General features: G+C 40.7%; 1 protein-coding gene across 5 annotated transcripts in view; it reads left to right on the top strand.

Annotated features, from left to right (window-relative positions):
* The window catches only part of LOC142303764 (neuronal acetylcholine receptor subunit alpha-3-like), a 98,221-nt gene that overhangs the window by 40,251 nt on the left and 37,002 nt on the right, over positions 1 to 20,968 (top strand). Inside the window, exons 1-3 of one of the 5 annotated variants that reach the window (XM_075345460.1) lie at positions 3,955 to 4,034; positions 6,057 to 6,096; positions 17,407 to 17,451. In XM_075345460.1, the coding sequence (XP_075201575.1) occupies positions 17,425 to 17,451 (27 nt within the window). In that variant the 5' untranslated portion in view covers positions 3,955 to 4,034; positions 6,057 to 6,096; positions 17,407 to 17,424. Of the gene's footprint in view, positions 1 to 3,894; positions 4,035 to 5,126; positions 5,187 to 6,056; positions 6,097 to 17,406; positions 17,452 to 20,968 lie in introns of those variants that run through there. The other 4 variants (XM_075345461.1, XM_075345459.1, XM_075345462.1 and 1 more) reach the window with 4 other exon arrangements.

Below are 20,968 nucleotides of genomic sequence, written 5' to 3'. Positions count from 1 at the left end.
GACTTCTGTAATTCACCGTGATATGCTGGCTTTTAGCTTTTGGGCCAAATCCTGAAGGCAACTCATTTTTGCCTAATCAATGCTTGGAGTTTATCACAATTTACATTTTTATTTGTCCACCTGCCTTACAAGAATTGACCACTGGTATAACACTGGCATCCCTGTCCCTAAATACGCTGTCGTCCTGGTGCTTCCTAGCACTGATGTCCCTACACCCACCTACCTCCACCCGGAAGCGACACTGACGTCGTTACCTCCTCGGCTGCCAGCTTGTCCTTGCAGGTGTGCATTTGTGGCATGGCTCTCTACTCTATCAAATAGTTATCCACATGTGTCTCAGTCCCCTTCTTTCCTACATGGTCCCTTACATGTGGCGTGGTCTTCTGCTGTCCTGCATTATCACCCATGTGTTGTGTTGTGCCCACTTCTCTGTGGCTACCACTGTATGCGACTCCTGCCATGCCCCTAGGCCCCAGGCTCTGCGCATGCTGCTCAGGGTTTCCTGGTGTCAAGTCTTGGGTGCGTGCACTCCCTGCCTCTTAAAAGAGCAGTGCACACATTAAAACGGTGACCCCAGCCTATCGCTGGGAGGCAACAGGTATTTAAGGCTTCCTCCTCTATTGGGAGGGTCTAAGCAATACATTCGGTTCCTAACCTAGTCCGTTCATGTTGGTCCCGCCTGTTGCTCTGGTCTGCCTGTATCAAGCACCAGTCCTGCTTGAAACCAATTCTGCATCTGCTGAAGTTCCTGAACCCATCCTGCCTATCTTGCTGGACCCATCCAGCATGTGTACCTGTGTCTGTCCTGTCTATGTTCCTAGACCCATCCTTCCTGTGTTCCTGAGTCTCAATAATTTCTTGAAGAAAACCCATCTCTGCTTTCTTGGCCCATTGAGTCAATGACATGAAAGGCAGCAATGCACTAGTGGTGTATTTATGTACCTCCTCTACATCCTCCTCAATGGATATACGCCATCCTCAACAGCAATATGGCAGAACATTGTTTCCAATGTCACATGAGATGGCTCCTCATCAACTACTACTTTGCAACTTAGAAAGCAACAATGGCAGATACATCATGGTTGCCCTGTGTTTCGGCAAATTAACATATGCTTCATGGCACCTGTCCTCAATTTCACCATGCACAGAAGACAAAACATTTTCCAAAGAACAATTCATGTCATACATTGCTACAGGTTCTTTACCAGCATCCTTTAAAAAAAAATTGGATTTGCCATGTTTCAATTGGTGTATACTCACCTGGTAGAACTCTGTGTAGGATTAGGCCAGTGTAGAAGGCTGGGCACACAAGGACCAACATGTGTCCATTATGAAATTCATGGGCATCCATTACTACAATTTTCTACATCATCATCATCTTCATTTTGTGTAAAAGTTAGGAATTTTTGTTTTTCGATTGGTGTAAAAACAGACCATTTTTAATTCTAAAAAGCATGAAGAGTCCATCAGTGCAGTGTGTTACTAAATATTTCCCGTATATGGTGAGGAAACTTGGACATTACTCAGGTTGTGTTTTCATTTCATTCAGCCCCTCCGTTTCTATTGGACGCCTGCCGTGTGACGTCGCTGTGACGCCGCACGAACTGCCCCCTTAGAAAGGAAGCGGTTCATCGGCCAGAGCGACGTCGTAGAGCAGGTATGTGCGTGTGACGCTGCCGTAGCGATAATGTTCTCTACGGCAGCGATCACACAATATCGCACGTACAACGGGGGCGGGTGCTATCGCGCTCGACATCGCTAGCCGATGCTAGCGATGTCGCAGCTTGTAAAGCCCGCTTTAGACCATGGGCAAAAGATTAAAGTGAGGGCCAAATACTAACATATTGCACAATCACACACAAACACTTAGGCAGGCTTTGCATGTTGCGACATCGCAAGACGATGCTGCGATGTCGCACGCGATAGTCCCCGCCCCCGTCGCAGGTACAATATCCTGTGAAAGCTGGCGTAGCGAAAATTATCGCTACGCCGGCTTCACATGCACTCACCTGCCCTGCGACCGTCGCTCTGGCCGGCGACCCGCCTCCTTGTTAAGGGGGCGGGTTGTGCGGCGTCACTGCGACGTCACACGGCAGGCGGCCAATAGGAGCGGAGGGGCGGAGATGAGCAGGATGTAAACATCCCACCCACCTCCTTCCTTCCGCATTACCTACGGAAGCCACGGTGACGCTGGTAGGAGATGTTCCTCGCTCCTGCAACTTCACACACAGCGATGTGTGCTGCCGCAAGAGCGAGGAACAACATCGGACCGTCACGTCAGCGTAATTATGGATTACGCCGACGCTGTACCGATGATACGATTACGACGCTTTTGCGCTCGTTAATCATATCATCTAGGCTCTACACACTGCGATGTCGCATGCGATGCCGGATGTGCGTCACTTTCAATTGGACCCCACCGACATCGCACCTGCGATGTCGTAGTGTGCAAAGCCCGCCTTAGGTTGCATTTACATTGGCTGAGTTGAGGCCGTTAAATAAGTGACATTGACAAAATTCAAGTCATTCAGCACTTCTTTACTAGCCTCTTTACATAGGCTTACGCAGAATGATGAATGGAGAGCGATCATTAGTGAGTCAATCTGTCCAAATACATTATCATGTTATCAGCAGCACGTCTGCAGTTTCCACAGGGGGAGAACAATGATTTTTCCAGTATAAAATATCCAATCACCTGATAAATGGGCAGCAGTTTGTTTTGCTTATTGGGCAATTGCCGACATGTTTAAACCTATGAAGTATCGTCTGTGCTGCCGCTGCTTATAAATGTCGATGCTACACACACTGTGTGTGACATAAACACTGTATGTCACATAAGCACTGATACATGTATGCAAGTTACGCACATATGTAAATACACACAACACACATGTATACATAGAGCACTCATGCATATATGTATACACAGAACATATAAACACCTGTAGTACACAAAGCACATACATACACATATATGTATGTATAGAGCACATACATACTGTATATGCACAGAGCACATACATACATGTATACATTGAGCAAAAACATACGGAAATGTATGTATACACAGTGCACATATACACACACATATATGTATAAACAGAATACTTATACACATGCATACACAGAGCACATACATACAGAGATATATCTATACACAGAGCAAACACATACAGTGATTTATGTATACACAGAGCGCCTACATACAGACATATGTATAAACAGAGCACATACCTACTGAGATATACTGTATGTATACACATAGCACCTACAGTACATAGATACATGTGTGTGTATTAACACATGAACATTATAGAGGACTTACCAGTTTTCTCCTCTTCAGTTCCTGTAGACTACTACATGATACAGGACCTGTAATAACATCACATTACTGTGATGTCATTAAAGGTCCTAAAGCATTCTCAACATCCAAAACTACACTGATAATGCAGAACTGCTGGTGTCAATATTATTTCTGCTGTACACGCTGGGGGCCCCTAAGAGTCCAGTTGCCCCCCCACCTCCCCACTCCCCTTGCCATAATACCGGCCCTGTTTAGGTTGAAAGGTTACAAAAGGTCAGAGCTGTGAATAGGCCACATGCAATAGAGATTTTCCTGGACAGACCTCATGCGAGGATGGGACCTGAAGGTCAAGTGTTCACAATATGAGGGAACTAGAGCTTAATGAAAACTCCAGGAAAGCTAAGTATTATCCTCTTTATTGGGAAACGTCTTTGATATCTTCTTATTATGTATTCTTTCAAAAAATTAAATACAAGAACTTGAACCTGCTGAATGTTGCATTATATATCTCAATAAAATAATCTATCAAAATTAACATTGTTATCTTGTCAGTACCAATGTAATAATGATGTCTAATATTTCATTTCTAGAGTGTATTTGTTTCAATGCAGAACACAAACTGTACAAAACCCTATTTGACAAATACAATCCATATATCCGGCCGGTGGAAAATGTGTCTGATCCTGTAACTGTACAGTTTGAAGTATCAATGTCACAGCTTGTTAAAGTGGTAAGATGCCTCATGTTATTGATTGTCTCTCATTTACATTGTCATTATATCATTTCATATAAAAAAAAACATTCACATTCTTTTTATCTAGGTGTAGTTTATTAATTTACTAATATTTTATAAAGGAATTACATGGCAAACACATGTTTATCTAGCTGTTAAAATTATGCCTATACTTAAGAGATGTAGCCATTGACTTGACTATAATACTTGTTACTTCTAATCAATTTTGTTATAAAGGGGTTGTACAGGTTAAAAAAAACAAGGCTGATTTCTTCGTAAAACAGTGCTATGCTGTACCTGTTCCCATGTTGTGTCCGGTATCGGATCCCAATATCTCTTAACTTTGTAGAACTCCTTCAAAGTATTTTTAACCCACAGATCCACATCAAGGAAACCTTTACAAACAACAGTTTCTATGAAAATATGAGATGAAATCATATGAGATGAAATCAGACATTATATTATTGGAGAAAAAACAAAAAGCAGCACCAAATGTGCACTTCAGCACTAAACATTCCAAACTGTACTTATTTTAAAAATTTTTGAGATTTTTGGCAAAAAATTGCAATTTCTTGAGCTGCTTCGCCACGTCACGGCAAATCTCATTTGAAGCAGTCCTACACTAAAATATTTTTATAAAATGTGCCATACGGCCTCACATATGAATAGTAGAACTGCTCTTAGCAGCACTCACCTGGTCTATTTCAATCCCGTACCCATGACTGAGTCATGGCTGTGGGCGGGACAGGTCCAAGCAAATGCTGCATGAAGTAAATAGCCTGTGGACAAAGCCTGATGACTTAATGTGAACAGTCACCAACCGCCAAAATCTAGACAGATGGAATACATCCCAAATTGGGGTGCAAAGCAAGGTGGAGGTCAACCACCGACCAATTCAATGAAGAAAAAACAAAAAGCAGCACCAAATGTGCACTACAGCACTAAACATTCCAAACTGTACTTATTTTAAAAATTTTTGAGATTTTTGGCAAAAAATTGCAATTTCTATTATATTATTGGTCATACTGTGGCAAAAAGGAGACTGGTATTAGTTAATTGAAGAGAGAATTCCTATTTCTGGTAAATGTGGCAAAATTAGCAAACTGTACATGCAAGTTTGACTGGTTTACACAGCTTAAGAAATGTTCGGTAAGTAGTAGTGCAGCCTGTCAACTCTTAACTGTATGTAATATGCATACCATTAGGATTTGGCTCTGCTTGTTGGTTCCAGCAGTTGTCATGTGATCACGCATAATTGTGGTCATATGCCGAATAGAGTCTCAACTACTTTGCTCAATTTTATATTCTAGTTGGCATGTGATCACAAGTATACAAATTGTGGCACCCTTGAAATTGTTCCAGAAAATGAAAAAATCCTCCTAGAAAATTATTGCTATTTTCTTTGTGTATCTATTAGTCAATATACAAGACCTATATGAAAAAGTGATCACGGAAACCACCTAATATACATAAAGCTCAACGAAAGACAGGGGTATTGATCCAATCTATTTAAAAATATTTTTTATTTTATTCATATAAATTTAAAACATAATTAAAATAAGCAAGTGCTTCACAGTATAAGGGAGATCACAATCAAGACAGAATCTAAATACAATGATTACATTCAGTAATTATGAAGCCTGAATAGGGTAATGAAACACAGGGAGAGTCTTATACATATAATGCATATAGTGATTAAATAGTTAAACTTTCCTAAAATAGGGGGTTGCACTATAACGTTAGTAAGTTGCAGCCTGTGTTTCTCCCTTTAGAAGTTGTTACATTAGCCTGCACAACTTCAGTTAAACAGTTATCAATAAAATTACATGAGATTACTAACCAGTTGGCTGTCACATGGTGTTACACCCGAGCGTCCTGATGTGCGTTTCACCTCTTCATCAGGGAACGTATATACGTTCCCTGATGAAGTTTAACTATTTAATCACTATGTGCATTGTGCACATACAGACACACTTTAAAAAGACTGAGTCAACTTTTCCTATTTTTATCTGATTTCAGGTGTGATTTGCATATTCCCCACACCTGTTACTTGCCACAGGTGAGTTTGAATGAGTATCAGATGCTTGAAAAAAGTTGGTTTCTCACAATTTTGGAAAGGTGCCTGTGTATATCTGAGCTTGTGGATTATATTAATCACCTAGGCAGGTTAACAATACAATTATTTTTATATTATCATCCATGCTCTTACAGCAACTCTGGGTAGGGGGCCAAAATAAGATGCCCTTAGTTGACAAGTTCCCAAACCGGGACTGGTCGTTCCACTGCTCCCGTACCAGCTGATACCCACGGTCTCCCAACTTTTGGTTGGCCTATAGCTTTTGTATGTCCCGCTGGTCTGGTCAGCAGTCTCAGCCTATGCTCCTCTGGATGACGGATACCATGACCATAGTGCATATATAAGCTCCACCTGGCAACAACCACCCAATCTCTCTTCAGTGTCTTAAGTACCCAAGCCACCGAATCACCCCCCTCCCCACTGTGCATTGATGCAGGTATTTTCCTGAAGCCGAGCCCCTCACCTGGGACTGGATCTGAGGACCACTGTGGTGACAGCTCCACTGGGCTTACTATCACCATCCACATAATGGGACTAGTGGCTAGGAGAACAATGGCTTAAATGAGGCCCCTGTGACACTAACGAGAATAGTGAAATGACTGCTTTATTATAATTACTAATCTCTTGCCTGGCCTTATGGCTCTGGGGTCTAGAGCATGGTATGTGTATGTGTGAACTGTATCTCCCACGACGCTCCTCCCAATCCATTACCATTTTATTGTACACCTTCAACTGCTGTACCTCCCTATAATAATAAAAATGCCTTTGTTCTTACTAGTGATAATAATAGACCATATACACAGTAAGATAGCCCTTCAGCCACCTTACAATATGTTGTCTCCCACAGCATCTCATACACTATATGATTGCCCCATAGTGCATTCCCCGATACACAGTATGATGTCCCTAACAGCACCCACCAACACAGTATAATGTTCCACAGACCACCATTCATAATTTGATGTACCCACAGACTCCTATACATAGTATGATACCCGTACAACCTTTCTAACACCAACATGCTTAAAAATATAATACAAAAGTGTTCAAGAAAAAAAAAAAACAGAGCACAAAAAAAGATATTAATTTATAACAAAACAACAGGACCAGCCTCCCCTAAAATTTGGCATGTAGGCATTTCAGGCATTACAGACGTTTTTAGACTAAGTTTTAGCAGTTGAAGAACTACTGCCCTGAAGTTATTTCCAGAACAATGTAATACAAAAGCAAATATAAATTTACACCAAACTAAAGGGACCAATCTGCACCAAACTTGGCATATAGGTAAATAAAGTGCTTCTGAAGGTTCTAATACAGGTTTCAGCTTATCAGAGCCAAACTTTCTCAAGATTTTCACACACACACACAAAAATGGAACACCAATGCAGTGAACGAAATAACAAAATAGACCCCTGTGAAACCGGATAATTCTACTAATACAATGTGTAAAGGCCACTTTACACGCAACGACATCGCTAACAAGATGTCTTTGCGGTCACGGAATTCGTGACGCACATCCGGCCTTGTTAGTGACGTTGTTGCGTGTGAAACGCAGGAACGACCGTTAACGATCAAAAATACTCACCATATCGTTGATCGTTGACACGTCGTTCTAATCTCAAATATCGTTGCTGCTGCAGGTATGATGTTGTTCATCGTTCCTGCGGCAGCACACATCGCTATGTGTGACACCGCAGGAACCAGGAACATCACTGTCCCTGCGGCCGCCGGCAATGAGGAAGGAAGGAGGTGGGCGGGAAGTTACGGCCGCTCATCTCCGCCCCTCCGCTTCTATTGGGCGGCCGCTTAGTGACGTCGCTGTGATGCCGCATGGACAGCCCCCTTAGAAAGGAGGCGGTTCGCCGGCAACAGCGACGTCGCTAGGCAGGTAAGTAAGTGTGACGGCTGTTAGCGATGTTGTGTGCCACGGGCAGCGATTTGCCCGTGACGCACAACCGACGGAGGCGGGTGCTTTCACCAGCAATATCGATAGCTATGTCGCTGTGTCTAAACTGCCCTTAAGGCAAGTTGGAAAAGTGTTCCAAATGCAGAAAACCCTATTACTGGAAACTTTTCTTGTTATTAACATAGACAGATTGGCAATATGTTTAGCAAGCAAATCATTGGCATGTTTATGGGCACTCAAAAATATATTAAATAATTTGCTGGAATTATCACCAAATCAAATTGCCCTCTGTATATTCCCCATTAGTGATTGTTTTCTTCTAATAGCGACCTAATATTCCCTGGCAGGTTCTTCTAATTTATAAGACCAAATAAACATAAAAAATTAATTGTCATTAGACCAATCTTATTTTTTGTAAATATATTAAAATTATATATTGAAGGGAAACCTGAGAGCAAAACCCCATTCTTTATTTTACATTCATCAAAAGGCCTATTGAATGGAAGCTACCGGGTCTGCAGTCATGTTGGAAAGCAACTTATCGAGCAAGTTAATATGTAATGTCCCCGACCCCATTACCAGCAGGAGAGCCTTTTCTAACCTTTTCTTTGTAAACAGGACCCATTTTTAACTATAATACAGTAGGGCAAGCAGATTAGTCCACTTTAATGCTGATTCATGAACTGTATTGATATTCATTTCTATTTTAATATGAAACTGTATTATATAGATATATACATAAAGAGAGATAATGCTCTAAAGAGGTCGTTCTTGTAAAAATGTAACAGGTTTTGTATTTTTCTTACTATAAGAAGAATTTTTTAATAAGAAAACATCTTACTAAAATGTATGTGTGTATTATAGTCTGCACTCAGTAAGGTCAGCAATGCCAGACCTCCCCGACTGCTTTCCTAAATCACAAGGTAGAGCGTTCATATGCGCTGTGCTCCCATCCCTGAGATAACTGAGCAGCTGCAAAGGTTAGGTAAAGCTTGTGTCCGCATGAAGGTTAATAAAATAAATCTTTTGAGCACAGGCTATAGAAAAATAAAACTGTCACATGTAGATAACAAGTTGATTTGTACTTAGGAGAAGAGCCTCCGTCCCCCAGACAAAGGCCGATTACCTTCATTTCCATTCTCTGTCAAATTCAAATTGAAAATAGCTTTATTGACAGGTCGAAGTACATGTTGGCATTGCCAAATCAAGTGGTAAAAATGGGGATAGGGATTTATCCATGGTGGGGTATAGAAGCCCATCCAGAGTGGAGGGATGGAGGCTCCTCCAGGATGGGGAATGGAGGCTTCTTCAGGGTGGGGATTGGAGGCTCATCCAGGGTGGGGTATAGAAGTCCATGACATATCAGGCTCCTCTTAGTCTGTGACAGGCACTGACATATTGTGCTGCTATGGTTGCTGCACTTTCTTCTTCCTCCAGTAGTATGGGCAGTTTCTCTTCTTCCATCATGGAGTTGAAGTCCGGGAAGACATCAGACAGACTCCTGAAGTGAGGGTCCCTCACTGCAGAGTTTTGGGGCATCTCAGCAGGAAGTGGGCCTCGTCCTCCATGGCCTCCTGGGGTCACTGTTGGCACAGTCTGCTCTCTTGGATCTTGAAGTTCTGTTGGTGGCGTCTGGATTCAATGAGTAGACTGTGGGCGGTCAGTCTGTACTGGCTCAGGATTTGTCACTCTTTGGGGTCTGCCAGTTTCTCCAGCTATGTGCCAGTTTGTACTCCCTCTGTAGGTTCTGGTATATTGTCAGTTTTTGTGATCTGTTTATGTCATTTTTACAGATGCTGAGATATTCCTCCTTATCTGTGCAACATATAGGATACATATGTGATGCCGTCCTTGTTTGCTGACATTTATTTGTGATCATTAAGGGCACAGAACATCAGTGCAGCATGGCTTGATATCAAATCTGCAATAGGCATCCTTATACACTGATGAGCAAAAGGGTAACAATATTTTGAACTTTTGACTTTCAGGCTCCATATCTCACCTTTTACTATAGTTTTGAATGTGAGACTACCATCATTTTATAAACAATCATCTTGGCTATTATAAATTTACTTGCAACTATTTAGCATATGAATAATTATGCAGAATCTAATGTCACTGCATTGTCACCGTTTTACTCCTAAAAATGTACATTTATTTTTTTATTATATTGTTAGTATTTTGTAACTCCACCTTTGGCTTTCGACATTGTCTGAATCCTTCTGGGCATGCTCTCGATCACATTGAAGAATGTCTCAATTGAAATTTGATAGCAGGTCTCTTCTACATATTAGCAATATTGATGCATACTGGTCGATTCACTTGGGTATATATATAGCTTTTTCTTTATCTCTCCCCACAAGTATTAGATTGGGCTGAGGTCTGGGGACTGTGAGGGCCAATCCAGCACCTCTACTTCACTACCATTGAATGCTTTATTCCCCAATCTCGCCGTATGCTTCAGTTCGTTATTTTGCTAGAAGACTATGTCGTCCTTTTCATACCCAAAGTTTTATAGTGTACAAAATAACTCATCTTGTAGGATACTCACATATAGCTGGGCATTTAGACCACCATTGATCCTGGTCACGTATTGAATGTCTGTTGTGAAACAACCCCATATCGGGCTTCCTCCACCAACACTTTCTTCAATTTCTCGATCTGTTAGTATATGTTATCCTTGATTCTTTCAGACCAATTTTCACCTATCAGAACCTAGTCTATTGATTTTCATCTCATCATTCCAAATAATCCAATTCCAATCTTCTACTGTCCATTTCTCGTATCTTTTTGCAAACTAGCGCCAACGCTTTTTATGACAATATTGAACTTAAGGCTTCTTCACCTTTTTTTGCGGCACCATTCCAAATTTGTGTAATATGCATTGCAATGTGCTTGCATGGATGTCTGTGATCTCACTATTATAAAGCATACGAGCTGCCTCCACTGCCATGTTTGTCGCGCCAGAACTGATAGACCTTGTGATGAGCAAACTTCTTGATTCCAATATTTTGTCTGGAAGTCCACCTCTTGGCTCTTGAATGGATGGATGCACTTCAATTTGTTTTCTTCCAACTGTCCTTGCACTTACATGATGCAATTTGGTATTTTATTGTCCGAGAGACCGCTATCCGATGGGCTGGATGATGGTGTTTCTCTTTTCTTGGTAAATCTTCTTAATGGCTGCTCCTCAATTCAAACCAGTGACCTTTCGCTTGGGAATCAACCTAATAACATACTGAGCAATTAGGGAATAAGAGAACAGGTTGTAATTTATAGTATACATGAAGAAAAAGTTTTTCAAACACCAGCGGCAAAACAGTAACAATGCAGTGACATGACAAGACTCTGCATAACTAATCATATGCTAATTAACTGTAAGTCAAATTTATGTATGAAATAGCCAAGACGATTATCTATGATTGTGATGGTAGTCTTAGGCGGGCTTTACACGTTGTGACATCGGTAACGATATATCATCGGGGTCACGTCGTTAGTGACGCACATCCGCTGTCGTTACCGACATTGCAGCGTGTAAACCCTAGGAGCGCCGATCACCGATCGCAAAAACGTCAAAAATCGTTGATCGGTGACACGTCGCTCCTTTTCATAATATTGCTCCTGCTGCCGATACGATGTTGTTCCTCGTTCGTGCAGCACCACACATCGCTGTGTGTGAAGCCGCAGGAATGACAAACATCTCCTTACCTGCGTCCCACCAGCTATGCAGAAGGAAGGAGGTGGGCGAGATGTTATATCCCGCTCATCTCCGCCCCTCCGCTTCTATTGGCCGGCCGCTTAGCGACGTCGCCGACGAGGTATGTGCGTGTGAAGATGGTGTAGCGATAATGTTCGCTACGGCAGCAATCACCGCATATCGCATGTGCGACGGGGGCGGGTGCTATCGCGTTTGACATCGCTAGCAATTGCTAGCGATGTCACAGCGCGTAAAGCCCGCCTTACACTCAAAGCTGTAGTCGATGGTGAGATATGGAGCCTGAAAGTCAAAACATTGTTACTCTTTTGCTAGTCAGTGTAAGTAGTGTGGCTATTAAAATAATTTTTACTAGAGTGTACAACTGACTAAATTGTGGATAAGCAGTTTGTGACATCAATTAAATACATTACACAGGTAAGACACCAGACATTAAAGGCCCCGTTACACACTATGATACATCTGACAATATGTCGTCGGGATTACGGTTTTCGGGACGTACTTTTGTCGTCGTTAGCGACGTCGTTGCATGTGACACCTACGAGCGACTCCGAACGATCGTAAAACTAGCAAAAATCGTTGATCGTTGACACGTTCATTTTCAAAATATTGTTCGTCGTTTCGAACGCAGCAGACATATTGCTATGTTTGACACCCTGCCAACGACGAACAACAATGTTAGTGCGTCCGTCATCAGCAACGGGGGCGTGTCGTTACGAACAATGCTCTACGCCTCCTCCGCTCTGATTAGTGTATGCTATGGACAATTATACACCTCTGTCATTGCCGGAATCGTTGGGAGGAATGCTGTGTGATGGTGTCCACACGACCGCCTTGGTCAAACAATATATCGCTGAATGAGGTAGTGTCGTTTGTGAGATGGGTACGTGTGACCACTACCAAATGACCTTTAAGCGATCTCGGCAAATCGTAACAACGATATGGACGTGTCACATCGCTAACGAGATCGCTAGCGATATCGTTGCGTATAAAGCGGCCTTAAGTTGATTCCACAATATATTGACTTGTGCTCTTTATGAAGTTTGGCATAAAACAATCAATGTAAACTGACTGAGCCCTCGATTTTTCACTGTTGGGGACAATATACATAGTACCCTTTTTTTATTTGGTACAACCCTACTAATATACTTCCACCAGTCTGGAATAAATCATTTAGCCCCTCCTCATCTACACTAGAGCATTAAGAAATGAGCACAGATGTAGACCACCAACATTAGTGACATTACCACCTAACAATTTTACATCACCAGAGAAGTTTTAATATTTATTTTTTTACCTTTTTCTGTTGTACAAATCTGGGTACGTCTTATAGTCCAAAAATATGGTATGCATTACAATTTCACCATCTTGTTCATTCCATGCCTAGAGTACTTTGTGTTGTTCTTACAAATCATGAAGGTCACACAAAATACTAGATGTAATAGTTTTTGATGTGGATGTATTCATGTTTGCATCATCTAAATTGAGTAACACTGAAGATTTTGTAATGAAATTTATATTAGTACCTTACTTTCATATAATGGCTTAATCATATATTATATGAAATTCCTGTCAAGATTTTGGAAATTGTTCTTGTGTCCAGTGAAATATTTATTAAAATCTTACTCATTTATGCTCAGCACTCTATATATACTGTATGTATATAGTGCCTTGCGAAAGTATTCGGCCCCCTTGAATTTTTTACATTTTCCCACATAAAAAGGCTTCAAACAAAGATAAAAAAATTTAATTTTATGGTGAAGAATCAACAACAAGTGGGACACAATTGTGAATGTGAACGAAATGTATTGCTTATTTTAAATTTTTGTAAAAAATAAAAAACTGAAAAGTGGGGCATGCAATATTATTCAACCCCTTTACTTTCAGTGCAGCAAACTCACTCCAGAAGTTCATTGAGGATTTTTGAATGATCCAATGCTGTCCTAAATGACTGATGATGATAAATATAATCCATCGGTGTGTAATCTAGTCTCCGTATAAATGCACCTGCTCTGTGATAGTCTCAGTGTTCTGTTTAAAGCGCAAATAGCATCATGAAGACTAAGGAACACAACAGGGTCCGTGATACTGTTGTGGAGACGTTTAAAGCTGGATTTGGTTGCAAAAAGATTTCCAAAACTTTAAACATCCCAAGAAGCACTGTGCAAGCGATCATATTGAAATGGAAGGAGTATCAAACCACTGCAAATCTACCAAGACCCGGCCGTCCCTCAAAAATTTCATGTCAAACAAGGAGAAGACTGATCAGAGATGCAGCCAAGAGGCCCATGATCACTCTGAATGAACTGCAGAGATCTATAGCTGAGGTGGAAGTCTGTCCATAGAACAACAATCAGTCGTACACTACACAAATCTGGCCTTTATGGAAGAGTGGCAAGAAGAAAGCCATTTCTCAAAGATATCCATAAAAAGTGTTGTTTAAAGTTTGCAACAAGCCACCTGGGAGACACACCAAACATGTGGAAGAAAGTGATCTGGCCAGGTGAAACCAAAATCGAACTTTTTGGGCACAATGCCAAACGATATGTTTGGCATAAAAGCGACACAGCTCATCACCCTGAACACACCATGTCTACTGTCAAACATGGTGGTGGCAGCATCCTGGTTTAGGCCTGCTTTGCTTCAACAGGGACAAGGAAGATGGTTAAAATTTATGGGAAGATGGATGGAGCCAAATGCAGGACCATTCTTGAAGAAAACCTGTTGGAGTCTGCAAAAGATCTGAGACTGGGACAGAGATTTGTCTTTCAACAAGACAATAATCCAAAACATAAAGCAAAATCTACAATGGCATGGTTGACAAATAAACGTATCCAGGTGTTAGAATGGCCAAGTCAAAGTCCAGACCTGAATCCAATCGAGAATCTGTGGAAAGAGCTGAAAACTGCGGTTCAAAAACGCTCTCAATCCAATCTCACTCAGCTTGAGCTGTTTGCAAAAGAAGAATGGGCAAGAATTTCAGTTTCTCGATGTGCAAAACTGATAGAGACATACCCCAAGCGACTTGCAGCTGTAATCGCAGCAAAAGGTGGAGCTACAAAGTATTAACTTAAAGGGGCCGAATAATATTGCACACCCCAATTTTTCAATTTTATTTTTTACAACAATTTAAATTAAGGAATAAATATCGTTCAACTTCACAATTGTGTCCCACTTGTTGTTGATTCTTCACCATAAAATTTAAATTTTTTATCTTTATGTTTGAAAACTAAATTGTGGGAAAAGGATGAAAAATTCAAGGGGGTCGAATACTTTCGTTTAGGCACTGTATATACAGGTGCATCTCAATAAATTAGAATATCATCAAAAATTTATTTCAGTTCTTCAATACAAAAAGGAAAATGCATATATTATATAGAGTCATTAGAGACTGATCTATTTCAAGTGTTTATTTCTGCTAATGTTGATGATTATTGCTTACAGCCAATGAAAACCTAAAAGTCATTATCTCAGAAAATTAGAATAATTACCACAAGGAAAAACTATGGTAGAAAAAACTGCTCAAGCAACCGGGATAACTGCAGCCTTGATAAAATTGTTAAAAAAAGGCCATTCAAATATTTGGTGAAGATTCACAAGGAGTGGACTGCTTCTTGAGTCAGTGCTTTAAGAGCCACCACACACAGATGTATCCTGGACATGGGCTACAACTGTCGCATTCCTTGTGTCAAGTCACTGATAACCAATGCCAGAAGTGTTTTACCTAGGCCAAGGAGAAAAAGAACTGGACTGTTGCTTAGTGGTCTAAGGTATTGTTTTCAGATTAAAGTAAATTTTGCGTTTCATTTGGAAATCAAGGTCCTAGAGTCTGGAGGAAGAGTGGAGAGGCCACAATCCAAACTGCTTGAGGTCTAGTATGACGTTTCCACAATCAGTGATGGTTTGGGGAGCCATGTCATCTGCTGGTGTAGGTCCACTGTGTTTTATCAAGACCAAAGTCAGCGCAGTCGTCTACCAGGAAAGTTTAGAGCATGTCATACTTCCCTCTGCCGACAAGCTTTTTGGAGATGGAAATTTCATTTTCCAGCAGGACTTGGCACCTGTCCACACTGCCAAAAGTACCAATACCTGGTTTACTAACCACAGTATCACTGTGCTTGATTGGCCAGCAAACTCACCTAACCTAAACCCCACAGAGAATCTATGGGGTATTGTCAAGAGCAAAATGAGAGACACTAGACCCAGCAATGCAGACAAACTGAAGGCTGCTATCAAAGCAACCTGGGCTTCCATAACACCTCAGCAGTGCCACAGACTGATCACCTCCATTCCATGATGCATTGATTCAGTAATTCATGCAAAAGGAGCCTTGACCAAGTATTGAGTGCATTTACTGTAAATACTTTTCAGTAGACCAACATTTCTGAGTTTAAAATCATTTTTTTCAGTTGGTCTTATATAATATTCTAATTTTTGAGCTATATAATATTCTAATTTTTTGAACTAATGACATTTGGGTTTTCATTGGCTGTAAGCCGTAATCATCAACATTAACAGAAATAAACACTTGAAATAGATCACACTGTGTGTACTGACTCCATATAATATATGCGTTTCACTTTTTGCATTGAATTACTGACATGAATTAACTTTTTGATGATATTCTAATTTATTGAGATGCAATATTATATATATATATTTACAGTATATATTTATCTATATATATATATATATATATATATATAGAGAGAGAGAGAGAGAGAGAGAGTACTGTACAAAAGTTCAGGGCAGGTGAACGATGTAGGAAACTTCTCAAAAATAGAGGTGATAATAGTTTAATTTTAATAATTAATAAAATGCAACGTGACTGAATAGGAGAGAAATCTAAATTAAATCAATATTTTGTGTGAATACATCCTTTGCTGTCAAGACTACATCTAAGAATCAATTCTTCTAAGTACACTTGCATGCAGTTTGTGATGGAATTTGGCAGGGAGATTGTTTCGAACGTCTTGGAGAGCTATCTAACCTTGGATATAGGCTTGTGTAAATCCTTCTTTCTCTTGATGTAATCCCAGATTGATTCAAAGATGTTGAGATCAGAGCTCTGCGGGAGACAAATCTTAACTTTTACGAATCCTTGTTCTTAACGCTACAGATAGTTCTCAATGACATTGGCTGTATGTTTGGGGTCGTAGCAGAATAAATTTGGAGCCAAGTAGACGCCTCCTTTATGGTGTTGTAGGATGGATAAGTATCTGCCTGTATTCATCTGCATTGAAGAAGACGCCATTAATCCTGACCAAGTCCCTAATTCTATTTAATGAAATACAGCCACCAACTTATAATTAATCTCCAACGCGTTTCACTATTATCTGCAAACACTCATTATTGCACCGCTATCTAGTTCTTTAACAATCTTTCTTCTGTTACAGCCAATGTTTCATATTTTGACCCATCAGTCCAGAGTGACATTTTCCTCCATAGTTCCTATTGTGTTCATGCATATTTGTCACTTTATGCAAGTTGCACCCAGACGAATTAATGCGGTTTAATTTTGATTTAATTTAGTTGTCTCTTTTGTTCATTCACTTTGCAATTTTTAAAGCATTCTTACTTTGCAGCATTTTTTACACCTCCCCTAAAAGTTTTGCTCAGTATTATATTGATATGTATTTTACACTGAATTTTTTTTTGTGCATAATTATAGGATGAAGTTAATCAGATTATGGAAACCAACCTATGGCTGAAGCATGTAAGTATCTATAACTAAGAGTACTGAATGATTAAGAATTACAGGAATAAATGAGCTTTCACCGCATCGTTGATGTAGAGTCACAGACTACATTTTCTTTCAGTTATTGGTTGCTGCAGATCAGACCATACAATTGGACTGTGTTATGGTCAAGTGGCTGAAAGTGTGAAAGATAAGATACCATCCTATTTATAAAGGGGTTTTCTCTTTCCGACAATGTTAAAAAACATAACTAAAGGTGGTGTCACACACAGCGACAACGACAACGACGTCGCTGCTACGTCACCATTTTCTGTGACGTTGCAGCGACGTCCCATCGCTGTCGCTGTGTGTGACATCCAGCAAGGAGCTGGCCCCTGCTGTGAGGTCGCCGCTCGTTGCTGAATATCCAGCTTCATTTTTTGGTTGTCGCTCTCCCGCTGTGATGCACAGATCGCTGTGTGTGACAGCGAGAGAGCGACGAAATGAAGCGAGCAGGGAGCAGGAGCCGGCATCTGGCAGCTGCGGTAAGCTGTAACCAAGGTAAACATCGGGTAACCAAGGTGGTTACCCGATATTTAACTTCGTTACCAGCGTCCGCCCTCGCTGCCAGTGCCGGCTCCTGCTCTCTGCACATGTAGCTGCAGTACACATCGTGTAATTAACCTGATGTGTACTGTAGCTAGGAGAGTAGGGAGCCAGCGCTAAGCAGTGTGCGCGGCTCCCTGCTCTATGCACATGTAGCTGCAGTACACATCGTGTAATTAACCCGATGTGTACTGTAGCTAGGAGAGCAGGGAGCCAGCGCTCAGTGTGCGCGGCTCCCTGCTCTCTGCACATGTTGCAGCACAGCGACGCGTGTCGTTATGATCGCTACTGTGTTTGACAGCTAAGCAGCGATCATAACAGTGACTTACAAGGTCGCTGCTACGTCACAGAAAATGGTGACGTAACAGCGACGTCGTTGTCGCTGTCGTTTAGTGTGAACCCAGCTTAACTGCATCGTGCTCACCTTTTCCGGGTCCGGTCTCTGCCGCTGCTGCCGATGTCTGGTGTTGGTTGCGGCACCGACGTCACGTTGACAGTGCAACAGTAATCTCAGCAGCTCTGCTCGTATACGCAGAACAACCCCGTCAGAGTCACTGAATGTGCTGATTACTGTCAATACAAAAGAACAATCAAAGTTCAGCTCACCCCTTTTGAAAATATGCTGCTCGGAAAGGCAGGTACCGTCACCTGTAGCAATCATAGGAAGGAAAGGAAATTCCAGCACTATGGAGTGTATCAGCCACCACTCAGGATAAATTTCCAACTTGTTTATTGCTGTTCATTGAAAAGAGAAACATGTACACTATCTCCATACAAAAACTTGCAGCATGAAGAAAAAATGTTAACAGTGCTACGCGTTTCGGCTACATATTGTAGCCTTTGTCAATTGATGCTATCAAGTCCGTGATACACTTATAAATCCTACTAATGGGAAAAAAAACTTCTGTTGTAACAGGTGTTTTCCAAACCAATTAGTCAGTAACATTATCCCATTAGACAGTCATGAAATGGATCCGGTCTAATACATAAGTATACAATTTTCTTGTCAGTACAAAGGAGGAAAAACATTCAAAAATGACAGATGACAAATGTAATTATTATGAACAGAGACATATATGAACCATTATAAATAAAGACAAAGCAAACAAAAAAAAAAAAAAGGGGAGCAAAAAAACCGCATCATTATTTCTAGTTGTTTTGTATAGAAGACATGGGTGTTCACTTTCAGTATATAAACCAACAATGGTGGAATACTACCCCCATATAACACCTGCGAACTCTATTGTGTGTATTGTCACATGGAAGAACTACTTTAAGTGAAAATAGTTGTAAAAATCACATCATATATTGACACATCCCCTATTTGAAGCTATTTGAGAATATTGTCTAGGTTAGGTCCTAAGACAAGTGAAAAAACTGTACTAAAAAAATACAAAAAATGCAAAAAAAAACCAACAACTCACACACATCATATGTCGATTTATTTTGAATGGGATTCATAGGTGCTTGCTATCGATGTATGTATTGTGTATGTTTAATTTGTGTCTCTATGAGGAGAGCATGAACTAACCGTGTTTGATGCTTCATAAAAAAATATCTTAATACAATCATACAAAAAGCCACACGATGTGTCTGTTTGCCAGATGCAAAAGTCTCCAGCCAACTAAATCTGATGTGTCAAATCATTGTTGTCTAACTTGATTTACAACGTAGGAGAAGGCAATTTCAGTGAACATAAGCCCCTGTGTACAAGGGATTTTTTTATTCCAGACGGAGAGTTATTAGTACTGTTTTTTCACTTGTCTTAGGACCTAACCTCGACAATATTCTCAAATACCTTCAAATAGGGGATATGTCCTCTCTCCTCCTATACCAGTCTGTTTTGTACTGTTGATGATTGTTGTACGTATACCCTCTTTCACTTGTAAAGCGCCATGGAATAAATGGCGCTATAATAATAAATAATAATAATTTTTACAACTATTTTCACTTAAAGTAGTTCTTCCATGTGACAATACACACAATAGAGTTCGCAGGTCTTATATGGGGGTATTATTCCACCATTGTTAGTTTATATACTGAAAGTGAACACCCATGTCTTCTGTACAAAACAACTAGAAATAATGATGCGTTTTTTTTGCTCCCCATTTTTTTTTGTTTGCTTTGTCTTTATTTATAATGGTTCATATATGTCTCTGTTTATAATAATTACATTTGTCATCTGTCATTTTTGAATGTTTTTTCTCCTATGTACTGACAAGTAAATTTTATACTTACAGTGCCTACAAGTAGTATTCAACCCCCTGCAGATTTAGCAGGTTTGATAAGATGCAAATAAGTTAGAGCCTGCAAACTTCAAACAAGAGCAGGATTTATTAACAGATGCATAAATCTTACAAACCAACAAGTTATGTTGCTCAGTTAAATTTTAATACATTTTCAACATAAAAGTGTGGGTCAATTATTATTCAACCCCTAGGTTTAATATTTTGTGGAAATACCCTTGTTTGCAATTACAGCTAATAATCGTCTTTTATAAGACCTGATCAGGCCGGCACAGGTCTCTGGAGTTATCTTGGCCCACTCCTCCATGCAGATCTTCTCCAAGTTATCTAAGTTCTTTGGGTGTCTCATGTGGACTTTAATCTTGAGCTCCTTCCACAAGTTTTCAATTGGGTTAAGGTCAGGAGACTGACTAGGCCACTGCAACACCTTGATTTTTTCCCTCTTGAACCAGGCCTTGGTTTTCTTGGCTGTGTGCTTTGGGTCGTTGTCTTGTTGGCAGATGAAATGACGACCCATCTTAAGATCCTTGAGGGAGGAGTGGAGGTTCTTGGCCAAAATCTCCAGGTAGGCCGTGCTATCCATCTTCCCATGGATGCGGACCAGATGGCCAGGCCCCCTGGCTGAGAAACAGCTCCACAGCATGATGCTGCCACCACCATGCTTGACTGTAGGGATGGTATTCTTTTGGTCGTATGCAGTGCCA

The sequence above is a fragment of the Anomaloglossus baeobatrachus genome, chromosome 4 (genome assembly GCF_048569485.1).
Source record: "Anomaloglossus baeobatrachus isolate aAnoBae1 chromosome 4, aAnoBae1.hap1, whole genome shotgun sequence".
Classification (NCBI taxonomy): Eukaryota; Metazoa; Chordata; class Amphibia; order Anura; family Aromobatidae; genus Anomaloglossus; species Anomaloglossus baeobatrachus.
Note: the sequence above shows the minus strand (reverse complement) of the source record. Positions and strands in the feature narration are given on the sequence as shown.